The sequence below is a fragment of the Diabrotica virgifera genome, chromosome 6 (assembly GCF_917563875.1).
Source record: "Diabrotica virgifera virgifera chromosome 6, PGI_DIABVI_V3a".
In the NCBI taxonomy this organism is placed as follows: Eukaryota; Metazoa; Arthropoda; class Insecta; order Coleoptera; family Chrysomelidae; genus Diabrotica; species Diabrotica virgifera.
Genome location: NC_065448.1, coordinates 253,224,663 through 253,240,896, shown reverse-complemented (window position 1 = coordinate 253,240,896; position 16,234 = coordinate 253,224,663). Strand labels below are relative to the sequence as shown.

Genomic DNA, 16,234 nt, shown 5'->3' with positions numbered 1-16,234 from the left:
GCATTTCTCCACACAATTCTATCGTGGCTCATATCAATGTTAATCCCCTTTACCAACATGTCCTGCCTTATCGTCTCCCCCCAGGTCTTCTTTGGTCTTCCGCTCCTACTTCTTTCAGGAATCTGCACTTCAGCTATTCTTCGTATTCGGTGATTAACGTCTCGACGTTGAACATGACCAAACCATTTTAACCTATGCTCTCTCATTTTTGCATCAATTGGTGCCACACCTAGACTTCCCCTAATATACTCATTTCTAATTTTATTCTTCTTTGTCATTCATTCATCTAAGCATTCTCATTTCCGCCACATGCATTCGTTGTTCCTCTTTCTTTTTCAATGCCCAACATTCAGTTCCGTACATCATAGCCGGTCTTATGGCTGTTTCATAGAATTTTCCCTTCAGCTTCATTGAAATTTTTCTGTCACACAACACACCACTCGCTTCTTTCCACTTCATCCATCCAGCTCTAATTCTACTTCATGCATCTCCATATATTTCTCCATTACTCTGTAATACCGATAATAGGTACTTAAAACGATTGCTTTTCACAATCATTTCACCATCCAAAGATACCATTTTATTTGTAGTAACTCCATCTTTAAATGAACATTCCAAATACTCTGTTTTTGTCCTACTAAGTTTTAAACCTTTTTCTTCCAGAGCTTGTGTCCACTGTTCCAGTTTTTGTTCTAAGTCTGTTTCACTATTTCCAGCATACATTAAGCACCATGGAATGCTGCCCTGTAGTTTCGCTGTTATCTGGTCCAAAACTAATGAGAATAAATAAGGACTAAGCACCGAGCCTTGGTGCAATCCTACTTTCACCTGAAATTTATCACTCTCTCCCACACCTGTCCTAATACTAGTCGTTACCCCCTCATACATATCTCTCACAATCTTTATATATTCGCCACGGACTCCTTTTTTATTGAGTGCCCACCACAGAATCTCCCGAGGAACTCTATCATATGCGTTCTTAAGATCAATGAATACCATATGAGCGTTGGTCTCTTTATTCCTGTATTTTTCCATTAGTTGCTTTACAATGAAAATTGCATCTGTTGTTAATATATATTAAAAAAAAGATATTAAAAAACATAAAAAACATTAATTGACCTTAATTTTCATCTTCAATACTCTCTGTTTTGACGAATAGTATATTTTGAAAATTACTACAATTTTTTAAGTTGCAATATTGGTGATTTATTTCCAAAAAAAAATATATAAAAAAATGTATACGACACATAAAATAGGCTTTAGCGAAGTAGTATTAGAATATCTGTCTATTTTAACAGCACAAATGTTTATGAGTGTTATATCATTATAAGACAAAACTTATATTTCTCTTTTTCGTTTCCAGGTGAAGGATGTGAAGAGCCAGATTGCGAGGACCCGACGTGTTCAGAGCACGGGGCCTGTGTTCATGGACAATGCTACTGTAAAGCCGGTTGGAAAGGGACCCATTGCGACATCATCGACGAACAAGTCCATAAGTGTTTGCCTACGTGCTCCGATCATGGCGTCTACGATTTGGAGGCGGCAAAATGTATCTGTAACAGGCACTGGACGGGCCCGGATTGCTCTCAAGGTAAGAAGTAGTGTTTTATATTGTTTGTTGATGTAATGGAAATCTTTAAGGACTGTTTGCTGTTTTTATCCTTTTCTTTGCTGTTCGGGGGACCAGATGCTACTTGGGGAACGATTGAGATAAAAAGTCTGAGCAAATTCTTAAGGAAATTGTCGATGGAGATTAGATTTGTTTGATTTGTCTGTGAGACTACGTATACGATATTTTAAAAAATGAGTTTTTATTTCTAAATATGAATTATATTCTAAATTAACTGGAACTCGTGCGTTTCAGTATTTTGACCAATAATGGTTCTTTTAAAGACCACATCTTTATTAAAAATATCATTTTTCTCAATTTATCCAACAAAATGCTCTGAATCTTTCACATAATGCTGCTGTTTCAATTATTCTAATGAGCACTGGTGCAGGTTGGTCATGATCTGCCTATGATACTATTTTTTGCTTGGAAGCAGGACAGATAATACATATGTATACAAACAATTAAAAATAATAACTAAAAGTTAAAATGAAATTTTAGGTCTATTTTCAGGTTAGATGACCTTGTATAGCTCAGTCTTGGGTAAAGCATCGGTTAAAGATAGATATATTCAATGAGGTGGCTTTTGGCCTGTTCTATTGTGACCTTTTCAGATCTATTGTGGTTAGATTGGAAGAAGAAGAATATAATGGTTTGAGAACCTGAGGAAATGGTTCTCCCAATAACAACTAATCTATTTCAAACGTCAGTTAATAAAATAATTATGTCAAGAATGATCGCCAATATTCAAAAGGAATAGGCATCAAAAGAAGTAGAATCCATTTAAAATAGTCATCCGATTTGGACGTCGAAACGTTACTAAAATAATTTTTTTAGGAAAATTGTGGCTTATTTCCCATTAAATATAGTTAACAAGAATCCAGATTACATTCTCTAGCCTGACTTTTTTCAAAAGATCAAATAGCTTCGAGGCTGAACTTTCAATGTAGCTCTTTGCCAGTGACGTTTCTTCACCTAATCCAAAACTGTAAGTGTTGGTGAAGTTTCTATAATGAACTGTTTTTCATCTGTCTTTCTTCTTCTTCTACGGCACTACAGCCCAAATTGAGCCTTGGCCTCCTTTATTTTTTGCCTCCACACTTGCTTTTCTGTGGCTGCTCTTCTCCATACACGGACTCCTAAAAGGGCTTGTGCGTCGCTGTTTACTGTGTCTTCCCAGCGTTTTCTTGGCTTTCCAACCGGTCTCTTTCCCTGCATTCTAGCATTCAGTGCTCTTTTTGGTAGCCTATGCTCTCCCATTGCAATCTTTGGATTGTAATGAAGTCTGACAGGGTGCTTCCTTATAAAGTTGATAAAGCTCGTTGTTGTATCGACTTCTGAAGATTCCGTTTTCCCTCACAGGTCCTAGTATATTTTCCTCAGTACTTTCCTGCTGAATGTGTCGAGTTTGTTTTTGGATGTTTCTTTCAGGACCGATGCTTCATTGCCATAGCATGCTATTGGTCGAATTAAAGTTTAGATTCTCATCTTTGTATTTCGGTGGACACTTTTAGAGCGAAATATATGGGAGAGGGCAAAATAAGCTCTGTTTGCCTGCGTTATTCTCTTCCGTATTTCTCCATCTTCTGATCCGTCGGCATATATTTCTACTCCCAGGTATGTAACTTTTCAACCGTTTCAATGTCATCTTCATGTATAATGTTTTCTGGGACTATATTTCTATTCGTCTTAGTCATTATTTTTGTTTTTTTCTGTGTTAATTTTCAGACCTAGCAATTTTGTTTGTGTTTTTAACTCTGCGTATGTTTCCTGTGCTCCTGTTAATGTTCTACTCATAATATTAATATCATCGGCATAAGCGGCCAGTTGAACCGTTCGGTTGGTCAGTAGGTTTCCTCGTCCCGTTTGCATTTGTCTAACCGCATACTCCAGTGTCAGGTTAAACAATGTTGGGGACAGCCTCATCTGTCTTTGTTGTAGTGAATTACTCCACCTTCGTTTTACCATTTCGTCTGCTCTTTCATTGCTCTTACTTCAAAGTTAACATAGGTTACTCCAGTATTTAATCTAAGACAGTAAGAATTTAAGCAACGCTGATATCGTGGTTAAAGATAAACTGCTAGAGATTAAGGGGAGCTAAGCAACTCTCTACATATATCTGCTTATAGTTTAACACGCCATATCTGAACGACTAATTATTGTACCTAGAGGGGCTGTACTTTTACCTTTTGTTTGTTATATTGGGGATCAAACCCATACCACTCGACATCAAAGGCGGATATACTCACACTTGAGCTACCTAGGCCGCCTTTTACACACTAATAAGATGCAAACATTGAGAATCACATTTTTTAATAAGGCATATTTTTGTTTTCAGCACTTTGTAATTTGGATTGTGGACCTCATGGACAATGCGACATGGGCAAATGTCGTTGTGAACCTGGATGGACTGGAACACGATGCGAACAGTTACCTTGCGATATACGATGTCAAGAACATGGTCAGTGTAGGAACGGAACATGTGTTTGTTCTCAAGGATGGAATGGACGTCATTGCACGTTACGTAAGTATACAAAATTTGATGTCAGATAGAGAGACAAATAATAACAATAAAGTAAAATAATTGATAAAGCAGTGTAATGTAATAGGGATATCTTGTCTGTCTGTTTTGCGGATAAACGTGTACACATGTAAAAAAATGTTTGTTTATTACGAGATACGCAATAATAAAAAGTGTTTGTTTATTATGAGATGCGGAATCAAAGAGATACACGGTATTTTAGCACCTGGTATAGTACATTCTTTCACGGTTTCTGCTGTAAATTTTAAAAAACCGCTTAAATTGACATCAATTTTTTTTTTTCAGAATAACTTAAAAATTGTTAGAGATACCAAAAATCTTGAACAATAAAAAAATCAGCTTTACTTTCTGAATATTTTGTATTTTTTTGTTTTTCTGTAAGAAAAAAATTGGTTAAGATTCGGTGTTTCTAAATTTGCATACACTCTGATACACGCTCTGATACACACTGATAAGTGACTCGTTCAAGTCCTTTTAACTACAGCTCTTTTAAAAATAAGGATTTGAATCCATGAAACTTACAGATCATATGATCAATACGTACGCGAGTAAAAAACTTATGAAATGGTAACCATTAAGTTCATTTGAAATGCTAATTAGGGGGTGATTTTCCCGATTTTTACTAAAAAAAGGGATCAACTTTATTTTGAGAGTAACTTGTTTACTTTTGATGCTAAAAATTTTTTTTAAAAAACAAAAGTAAGCATTTTTAAACACCTGAAAAAAGTTAAAATGAGTTTTCTCCAAAGAAGTTCTTCGTTTTTTGGTTATGGCACGTTAAAATATCCGATTTGGAATTTGACGAATATGAACCTATTTTTCATTAGCTATAACTCGGCTTCTACTAGGTATATGTATATGTATATGTATATCTAATATATACACCATGTCTTTCACTTTTTACATGCGATAATTTTTTTAATAAGAATTTTTTTCTCGATCAAATACTTACTTTTTGAGTTATTTGCGAAAACCCGTCTGAAAACGTGGTTATTGTGTAGAAAAATTAACATATTCACTCGCAAATAACTCGAAAAGTATTATTTTGACGAAAAAACTTTATAGAACAAAAGTTGCTTAGAATTAGTAATTTTATCCATTTCCGGACGTATTTCGAACATATATTTTTCACTCCCAAAAGGGGGTGAAACTCACCCCTAGGGCAAAAGCACACATCGGCACAATATCAATTTTTTTCTTTGACTTGTTAGCTATGTGAATGCCAAATTTCATGTCAATCCAAGCGGTTGTTTAAAATTTAGAGATTTTGCAATATTTTACCTTTAAAGAACGTACTAGTACTACTGGTTATTACTGAGAAGGTAAGACCGCGCGTTTTTTTCGGCGGTGAGAGAGGCAATCTTCCTTTTGCAAAAATGTCCGTATATCTAACAGAATAGTTTTTAATTGTGATTGAGAAATTAAAATTTGGTACAATAAAAAATATAATATTGTTGGCATGTAAAAAATTCAACACTGTTCTTATTGATGATTACTCTGCAGAAACTTACCATACTATTTCTGTAGCCGTTGTACATTTAAAGTATAATACAACAATTATCGTCAACATATCGTACTAACGTACACAATCTTGAGTCAAATAAATATATTTAGCTAGAGCTTCAGTGAAAACGCGCTATCGAGTTCTATTTTTGCGCTAAGGCTATAAACTCATTCCAACACTCTATTTAACCTCTTATCTCGACCATGATGGATCTTCTCCAAGTTTATGCTGGGCGATCTCTTTTCTTTCTCCTTGAAGATTCCACTCTAGACAGCCTTTGCAATACTGGATCTACTTTTACTTTATTTAATTTTAGGACTTTATTTCATTTTCAATTCTCTTTTGTTCTGTAAGCTGTAGCAGATCTTTGTTTTTGATGCTGTTAGGCAAGAAAATACGAACAATTATTATTCGTAGGCATTTACTAACAAAGAATTGCAGTTTATCTCTAAGGGAGGTTTTGTCACTTTCCAGGTTTCACATCCATAGAGTAGAACAGACATGACATTTGACTGGAATATTCATATTTTTGTCTTTGTAATATACTGGACAGGCCTCTCTAAACAGGGTTAGCATGCTTAATGATTGTTGAGCTTTTCGTATCCTCATTCAAATATTGTTTTCTTTTCTTCCGCTTTTAGTCCAGAAAGCCACTGCGCATCCGCTAGGAAAAATATTCTAATTCGGATTTTTTGCACAATCTTACTCAAAAAGGACCCCTTTTAACAAATTTGCATGTTGCCAGGACCAAAAGTTGGTCAAAAATTTTTTAAACGTTTTTTTTTTGTTTTTTTCATAAAATAATTTTTTTTGCATGTATCAATTTTTTTTAGATTTTTTGGATCATTCCAAACAGAAAAGGTCTTAAGTGACTTTTCTCTAAAGTTGATAGTTTTTGACATATAAGCGATTAAAAATTGAAAAATTGCGAAATCGGCCATTTTTAACCCTCAAAAACTATGTGAAAAACTGAAAATTTGAATGTTGCTAAGGTAGGTAGATATTCTTTAAACATCGATTGATGAAATCCCGAAGAGTTTTTTGCAAGACAATATCAAAAACCCCTTTGTTTTTTAATTGCCAATCAAGCGTGCGCGACACTATTTTCCACCGTTGCATGTGTATACAGTATGGTGCAAATGAAAGGAATAAATTCGTTATTTCGTAAACCAGTGACTTTAAGGAAAAATCACAAAACAAGTCTGTTTTTATTTTTAAGTTATGATATTGTGGCATATCGATGGCTTAGTGTGAAAACCTCGTATCTCATTTTTTTTCGAAAATGACATTTTGGTGGTTTTAGTTTGAAAACCTTGTATCTCACGATTTACAACCGTTAGAAAAAATCCAAATACACCAGACTATTTTCTATAGCCGAAAAAAGAAACCACGTATATCAGTTGCTCTCTTGATTTAGTGTGAATACCACGTATATTTATAACCAAGAATTTGGTACTTACTATGGAGTGTTTGTTTAAGAAATTCGACTTGGAGAAATGTTTTTTTGTGAACAACAAAAGGCAGTCCGGCATATAGAAACATTTTATAAACCTTAAATCAAAAGATTTGTACTGTATCAACCTAGTATTTGGAGGTGTGCAATAAGCTATGAAAAATGAAAACCTCATAAATAATCATAAACACAACCTCATTTTAGATGAAAAACACGTATATCAAGATATACGAGATTATCATAGTGACTTGGGCAAAGGCTCTATATACTGCAAGGGTATTTACGTGTTTTTCATAGTTAAAATTTGTATTATCAATTTAATAGCAACATTTAACACTTTCAGCTCTGGGCCAAGATCAGATATTTGTCTCAATGTGCTCAAATTAAAATATGTAACAGTGGTTTTTGTTTTTAGATTATATTATGCAGAAAATCAGTTTTTTGCCTCTCCTGTAAAATTGTAGTTTATTGAGATACGAGGTTTTCACACTAAGCCATCGATATATAGTATACTAGTGACGTCATCCATCTGGGCGTGATGACGTAATCGATGATTTTTTTAAATGAGAATACGGGTCGTGTGCTGCCTCATTTGAAAGGTTCTACAATTCTCTATTTAGTAATATAAACATGTACATAATTATTTATACAGGGTGTCCAAAAAATTTTTATTAAATTAAATCATTTGGCAAATTGACAAAAAAATTAAATTATTGGACACCCTGTATAAATAATTATGTAAATGTTTATATTACTGAATATAGAATTGAATAACCTTTCAAATGAGGTAGCACACAACCCCTATTCTCATTTAAAAAAATCAGCGATTACGTTATCATGCCCAGATGGATGACGTCACTAGTATACTATATATGCCACAATATCATAACTTAAAAATAAAAATCGACCTGTTTCGGGATTTTTCCTTAAAGTCGTCGGTTTACGAAATAACGAATTTATTCCTTTCATTTGCACCATACTGCATACACATGCAACGGTGGAAAATAGTGTCGCGCACGCTTGATTAGCAATTAAAAAACAAAGGAGTTTTGAATATTGTTTTGCAAAAAACTCTTCGGGATTTCATCAATCGATGTTTAAAGAATATCTACCTATCTTGGCAATATTCAAATTTTCAGTTTTTCACATAGTTTTTGAGGGTTAAAAATGGCCATTTCGCAATTTTTCAATTTTTAATCGCTAATATGTCAAAAACTATCAACTTTAGAGAAAAGTCACTAAAGACCTTTTCTGTTTGGAATGATCCAAAAAACCTAAAAAAAAATTTGTTTTATGCAAAAAAATAATTTTTGGGAAAAAAATAAAAAAAAAACCTTTAAAAAATTTTTGACCATCTTTTGGTCCTGGCAACATGCAAATTTGTTAAAAGGGGTCCTTTTTGAGTAAGATTGTGCAAAAAACCCGAATTAGAATATTTTTCCTAGCGGATGCGCAGTGGCTTTCTGGACTATTTCCATTATGGCACTTCCAAGATACGTAATATTTTACACATTTCCAATCTGTATATTTTTAATAGTAAATAGTATGTGGTTTCTTGCATTGATTCTCGTGGATTTGTTTTATTAATATTGATTTTCAAACTTATTTTATTGGCTTTAGTGGAAAGTGTTTCCAATTGGTCAGTCATACCTTATGACCTTTGTCCTAAAAGGCAGATATCATCGGCGTACTCTAGATCTTTAGCCGTACTGTTAACGTCTATATTTTTAGTAAAAGCGATTTTCTTTCAATTAGTACATAATCTTTTTTTTTTCAATTTCTCGATCCGATAAAAATTTCGCAAGCTCTCAGATTGTTTAGGCAGAAGATGCGTCTTCTGCTACGACTTTTGCTACCCTGTATTTTTCGTTGTATTATTAATAGTCGAGGAAATGGAGCTGAAAAAATGGCAAAACCTCGCAATTTTTTCCTCCAGCATCGATTTGTACTAAAATTTGGGATTAGGCTCATTACACCCTCTAGTTCATTTTCTATATTGAGCCGTTGTACGTTTTTGGTTTTGTAAGGGTGAAAACTACCCCTAGTTGTAAAAAATTATAAAATAACATTTTAAACTTTAATATTGTCAACATTTGGTTCTTATTAGTTACATAATGATTGTTTTATGCTTCAATATATACTATCATAATATGTCAACCCTTAAAACCACCCTTGTTGGAGCTATATATAAAAAATTTACTTATCCTAAAAGAATAATTTCGGCTTGCATCGATTTACAAAAAAATTTGGGATTAGGATCATCTCACCCTGTACTTCATATTATATATCATGCTTAAGGGCGTTGATTATTTTTAGGGGTGTAAACTACCCCTTATTGTCAAAAATTATATAAAATTATTGTAAACTTTAATATGGGTAAAATTTGGTTTTTATTGGTTAAATAATGATTGTTTGATACTTTAGGATATAATATCAGAATAGTTCAACCCTTAAGAAACACCCTTAATAACATTACAGTTTTAATAAGTAGATATTTTAATAGATCTATACAGAAAAAAAAGTAGAATTAAAGAATTACAAAAATATTTATTTACACAAAAATACGAATTTACGAATATGTACAAATACAAATACAAATAGTTTTTTACTCATCTTCCAGTATACGAATCGGTTCTGCGGTATTATACATACATTGAAAATTGTCCATAAGCGGACTATTCGAATTTGTCGAAAAAAAATTCGTTTTATAAACATAGCTCCTTTATTTTTGGTGATGAACAGATTTTTCAAAAATGACTTTGTAGAATTTTCAAAGAGTTATAAGACTGTGTCATCTAAATTCCGTAAGATTCCTTAGTTTTTAATTAAGGTTGGTTTAAAAGGCTCGAATAAGGGAGTGTTTGCTCGTAAATAGAGGTTTTAAACAGCTATATCTCGCTAACTGTTCACTGCAATGAAAACTTGTGCACAAGGAAATTTTAGTTATTAAAAAATCTACAATTTAGTAATCCATAATTTTTTTCGTATCTCCAGTATTTTCGGAGATATTTTGAGGTAAAAGGTGAAAAATGGGAGATTGCAAAAAATTAATTTTTCTTTCAACTCCAATTTTTCTAAAATAAGGCCTTTTAAATAAGTCAAACTTATTGGTTGTATTGACAATACAAATATAAAAGGAATTACATAAAGGTAAAGACCAATTTTTAATTAGGAGGGTAGTTAGGGGGTTGTTTTCACTGATTTTTTCATAGAGAAGGGCAGGTACCGACATTTTTTGATCATAAGTCGCTTAATTTTTAGGCTAGAAACTTTTTATTATTATTTTTTGAAAGGTCTAACTACATACTTGAAAAAAAATTATTTAAGCTTTCCTCGAAAAATGCAAAGTTTTTCCGTTATTTGGCTTTGAATATTTCAAATTACCCATTTGACGAAAAAAGCTAACATTTAACATGCCGTATCTCGGTTTGTATTGGTCTTAAAGATATTACAGAGAAAGAATTTGGTTTATGTTACTAAAAGATACAATTTTGATATCTACAGTTTTTTTTTGATTAAATGCATATTTTTTGAGGTATTCTCAAAAAACCCTCTAAAAAAGTCGATTTTTTCGTCGAAAAACTGTTACTTTCAAGCGCGAATAACTCGAAAAATATTAGTTTTACGAAGAAAATGTAAAAAACATATTTTTCTTAGAATTACTTTTTACATCGATTTGCATGGTTAAAATGTAATAAAAAATTCCCGCCCCGAAATGGGGTGGCAACCACTCCCAAGGTTTTAGCGTACAGCGGCATGATATAGAAAATGATCCTTGGACTATTCCCTACCTTCTGTGAAAATTCCAAGTAAATCCATGCTGGACGAAAAAATTGCGAGCCAAAATGCTTCATTTCCTCGACTACAATTGAAACAAGTTATAACGCTCGCCGCTCATGACATCTCCCAGATATTGCAGTTTTCTAACTTAAATTGTGTTTAAAACCTCTTGAGGATTTTGAAAATACCATGGACCCAACGAGTTACGAATGCATAAGTATTAAGAAGGAGAAACTACTGAGAGTAGTATAGTTGCAGCTCAGTAGATATTTTTCAGAGCAACCGCCAATAAGGTACGGATTGCTGTGGTGATAGCCAACATCCGATAGGAGAAGGAACTACAAGAAGAAGAAAACTTTTCGAAATGTAAATTATGCAATTTTCCCAACAAACACTAAAACGAAATAATTGATTTAACGGCTCCCTCTATGAAGTCCATCACGTTGTTTTCCTTATAAGACAAACACACTAAACCAAATTCTAATTACGTCTTTTTGTGTTCCTCGCAGTACAAAGGAGTACAAATAACCGACGAGAAGAAAAAACTTTTCACCATTCTACGTCAGCAGCTTCTTTTTATGGACAAAACCTCCGAGATGACTCACTAATAGTTTTTCGCATTTATCTCTTTAACGGCTATCCGGACGACAAGAGAAAAACCCTTCGCAATGTTGTGTTTCTTTCGAACAAAAAACATTACATTTATATTTATAGTAAAAGCGGTAGCGCTTTCTTTCAATCAGTGCATCGGAATGTTTGGGCTTGGGCTGAGGAAAAATAATGGACGGTTTATTTTCTACGCTTTATAACCTTAATAGGCAGTAATAAACCAATAAGAACTGTCTTTTGTTATTTGAGGTAAAAATATATGGTTGCATATCAATATTTAGGATCTTATTTATAGTGGAGTCACTCAAGGTTTTCACCTCCGATTTCGCTGAACCTTCATCGATTTTCATGAAAATTGGTGAGTAGTTAGAATATACTTTAAGTAACAAACGTGACATGATGCCAACTAGTGTTTTTACCCTGGGGGGTGGATGCCACCCCTTCTCAGGGGTGAAATTTTTTTATTAAAAATAATACCAGAAATCGATAGAGGGGCAACTTCTAAGCAAAATTTGTTATATAAAGTTTATATAAATCAATACTTTTTGAGTTATTAAATATCAAAGATTTTATTTTTTCTTAAAAAAAATGCATGTTTTAAAGCTGTTTTTCACGTATTACTCAAAAACTATAAGCTTTTGTAAAAAAGTTATTATTACCAAAATTAAAGATAATAAAAAAATTTAATACACTCCGCACTTAAAGAACTAAAGTAATGTTATTTCAAAGTAAGTTACGGGTAATCGAATGTATTTTTTTTTCGACGAGTACTCAAATCTAAATATTCAAACTTACATAACGGGAAAACGATGCATTTCATAGAATATACTTGTTAAGCACTTGTCAAAGTACTTCTGAATACCTATCAAACGAGCTCCAGTGAAAGTTATAGTATCAAAATTAAGCAAGTTATGATGAAAACAAGAAAACCCTTTCGATTTTTTTAGGAAAAAGTGAAAAATAAAACATACGCCATTTCCACAAAAATTAAAATTTGTAGTAATCCTCACAAGAATTTCTTTAGGTTAACATAGTTAATGATTTCAACAATGTTGACCGGTTTAGAATGCATATTTTTGAAAAAAAGATATAATTTAAAAAATCAGAATTTTTAAAATTATCGTTCTTTTCATTTTCTTTTGATAATAACTCCAAAAATACTCAATATGCGTAAAAAATGACATATAACTAAATTTTAGTTTTTTCTGTTCCAAATACTTTACCCATTTTACTATTTCCGTAAAGTAAAAAATAACCGAGATAGAAACTTTTAAAATTTCAATTTTGCTGCGAGAACCATGTAACCGGGGCCATTTAACCTTCTATTTTTAAAAAAGTTAGAGGTTTAAAAGACTAATTTCGACGTTTTTTAATAGCTCTTGGAATCAACTTTTAAATAGTTTTTAGGTGAACCTGATATCTTAAAAATTAACGGAGTTATTTACAAAAAAAAACAATAACATTTTTTGGAAAAATTTTTAAAAGATAAATTTTGAAAAGTTTTTGTGCATAAATTTTAATGCTATCAACTTGTTCGAGGGCTCATTTGATAGATATTTCTAAGAATTTTGACAAATGTTTAATAAGTTTATGTTATAAAATGCATCATTTTCCCGGTATTTAATATTGAATACTTAAATTTGGGTACTCGACGAAAGAAATATACATTCAATCACCTATAACTCACTTTAAGTTAACATTGAAAGGTTTTTCTAGTAATGAGATTATTTGATTTTTTATTAGCCTCAATTTTGATAATATATCCTTTTTGTAAAAACTTGTTATATAGTTTTTGAGTTATTTATGAAAAATCGGTTAAAAACATGCATTTTTCTCACGAAAAATTAAAATCTTTGATCTTTAATAACTCAAAAAGTTTTGATTTATTTTAATAACTATATAACAAATTTTGTTTATAATTTGTCCATATATCGAATTGTGGGGTTATTTTTAATAAAATAATTTTCATCACCGAGGAGGGGTGGCATCCACCCCCAGGGTAAAAGCGCAGGTTGGCACCATGCCACCTTTGTTCCTTGAGATATCCTCTAACCACTCACTAATTTTCATGCAAATCGATGGAGGTTCAACGAAATCGGAGGTAATAGCTCATATCCACCTTCAGTGACTGCACTATTAAGTTTATATTATGTAATTTTAAGTTTATCGAATGAGTAGTACCTACCTTAATCTCATGAACCATCGAAAGCTACAATAAGTAAGATCTGTATATTATTATCCTTAGTAATATATTGGTAGGGACTGAAGGAATAAATACGCCGAATTAGAGGGCCATTGTTAGGTGTATTATTTGTATTATACTGTATGATGGGAATATATGAAATAATTTCTTTATTTTCCCCCTTTTGACTGGCAACCTATTTATCAATGTATTCTCCTATTCTTAAGTTTATATAAAAATGTGATTTTACTTAAGGAGGTAGGCAAAAAATTTCGGCTCCAATGCTTGTTCAATGTATTAATTTTTTTCGAATCCTGAGAAAATTAATTATTTTTTTAAAATTTAAACAGAAATGAAAGATTACGTTACGATGATGGTCGAAAATCCCTGAAAACTTCTATAATGTATATTTTAGTGGTTAAAGTGGTGAAATAAAAGAAAAAATTTACTGTGATTTTAAATTTAAAATATCTTATTCAAAAGAAACTGTTTGTTTATTCTAAGGAACTTCCGTTATTCGGTAATAATGCAATCTTTTATTCTGCGTTTAAATTTTTAAAAATATTTATTAGTTTTCTCAGGATTCGAAAATAATCATGCATTTAAAAAGCATTGGAACCCATTAACTACGTTACCTATAAACGTAGTTATTTTGTAGTGGGATCTCGTACTATAATCAGGAGAATTTCATTTAACAAATCTTCTTTTTCTTAATTAGCCAATTATACTTTTATCAAATTAAAGTTTTTACGACACGATAAACTGCAGCCGATTCTTGTAGAATAAAAAATGTTTTTTAATTAGTTAGGTTAATCAGAGATCAAATTTTCAGGCATCACAAATAACGCTCTTACACTTCGTCCGTATCTACGGGAAGATTTTTATTTTCTTCTCTTCTTCTGCGGCGGGATATTTTTATCGCGAGTCGGAGATAAAAGTTTGAGTGAAACTTAAGAAACTAAATATCACTAAAAGCAACCAGCTTTTAAAGATTAGCGTTACCAGCTGTTAAAAATGCAAGATATCAGAGAGAACGTGAAGGAAAACGCCACTGGTTTGATAAGGTTAACAATGTTTGATGGCGAATGCCAGTTGTTAAAGAAATCATCTTGTCAAACCTGTGGCGCTGCGCGTTAGGTTTTTTTCAATTTATCTCTGGTACCTCACGTTTTCAACAGCTTGAAATCCTAATTTGCAGCAATTTTTCAGAGGCAACCTTATATCACCGTAATAGAAAAAAAAATAGCTTTAATTTGATATAAAACACATGTGCCTACGTCAGTGGCGGCCCGTGAGGTAGTGCCAGAGAGTCATGGCACTACCTTGCTAACTATGCAGAAACATATTTTTTATCTTCAAAACTTTTTAATTCCTGTTAATTTTTTTGTGTGTATTTCTTTTGATCTTCATAAATTATATAAAATATGGCAACTATGGGCGTAATACAATCCCTGCCGACCACGGAGAGTATTCGACAGGAGAATCTCCTTCGTGCCGAAGTCAGTACTGGCACGACTAAAGAGAGAAAGATTGTACGAGCATTCTGTGTAAGTGACAGATAAAGAGCTATATTGAACTATTAGTATACCTTAAAATTAGAATCTCTGTGCCAGGCACGAGGGTATGATGCCAGGTCCATTTATTATGAGTTTCTTTACGTGCTGGTTTGTCGCTTTTATTATGTATATTTTCTGTTAAAAAGTTTTTGTATTTATAATTAAACTTTTAGTGCATCATGATCGTGGGTATTCTGATAATATTTTGATTATTTCGTAAGTTTAATTTATTAATTGACAATGAAGATTAGTATTTTAAAAAATTTTTTTGGTGGTTTTTCGCTAGAAAAAAAAACTAAAATAATGTTATAAGGTGTTGTGGAGCATTCGAGTTAGCTTTAAGAGGTCACAACGAAAAAGAAAATTCAGAAAATAGAGGCATATTTAAGGAGCTGGTCAATTTTAGCGCCGAATTAGACAACGACTTAAATTCAAAGTACCAGATCTTTCAAAGGTCTACCTTCTCCGGATATTTAGTTGCTTCTAATTTATTTATGTCGGAGAAGTTTTCTGTTTATAAGCATCAGTTCTCCGTATCATTTCTTAATGAAACATGGAGACAATTTTAATTTTTAAGCAAAACTCGGTTTAAAGCTGAATTAGAAGTAGATACTGTATAGCGAGACGAATTAAGTACTACCTCTGGGGCTATTTCGCTATCGGTTTTAATGTAGAGGGAAGGTATAAAAAGCACATTTGAAGAAACTATTAAACTTTTAAGTATTTTAGTTACTATTCTTATATCAACATCTGAAGCAGAACGCTGTTTTTCGATGTTAAATCATAGTGCTTTAGGTATGCTATCTGCAGAAAAGCATTTTGTAAATTGTATTGATAATTTTAATTATAAAGTCATTGAAAACTTTGCAACCAAAAAATAGAAGAATGAACTTCATATATCGTAAACTTTAAAAGTGACATTACAAAACTTTGTGCATGTGTGTGAATAATGAAATAGTATTATTTTTATAAATTGGTAAATAGAGACTAAATCGTAAT

At 32.4% G+C, this 16,234-nt stretch overlaps 1 protein-coding gene across 2 annotated transcripts in view; it reads left to right on the top strand.

Annotated features, from left to right (window-relative positions):
* Positions 1-16,234, top strand: part of LOC114333661 (teneurin-a) — a 499,544-nt gene that overhangs the window by 249,716 nt on the left and 233,594 nt on the right. For both annotated transcript variants that reach the window (XM_050653925.1, XM_050653924.1), the window contains exons 9-10: positions 1,364-1,591; positions 3,948-4,133. In XM_050653925.1, coding sequence (XP_050509882.1) covers positions 1,364-1,591; positions 3,948-4,133 — 414 coding nt within the window. The remainder of the gene's footprint in view (positions 1-1,363; positions 1,592-3,947; positions 4,134-16,234) is intronic.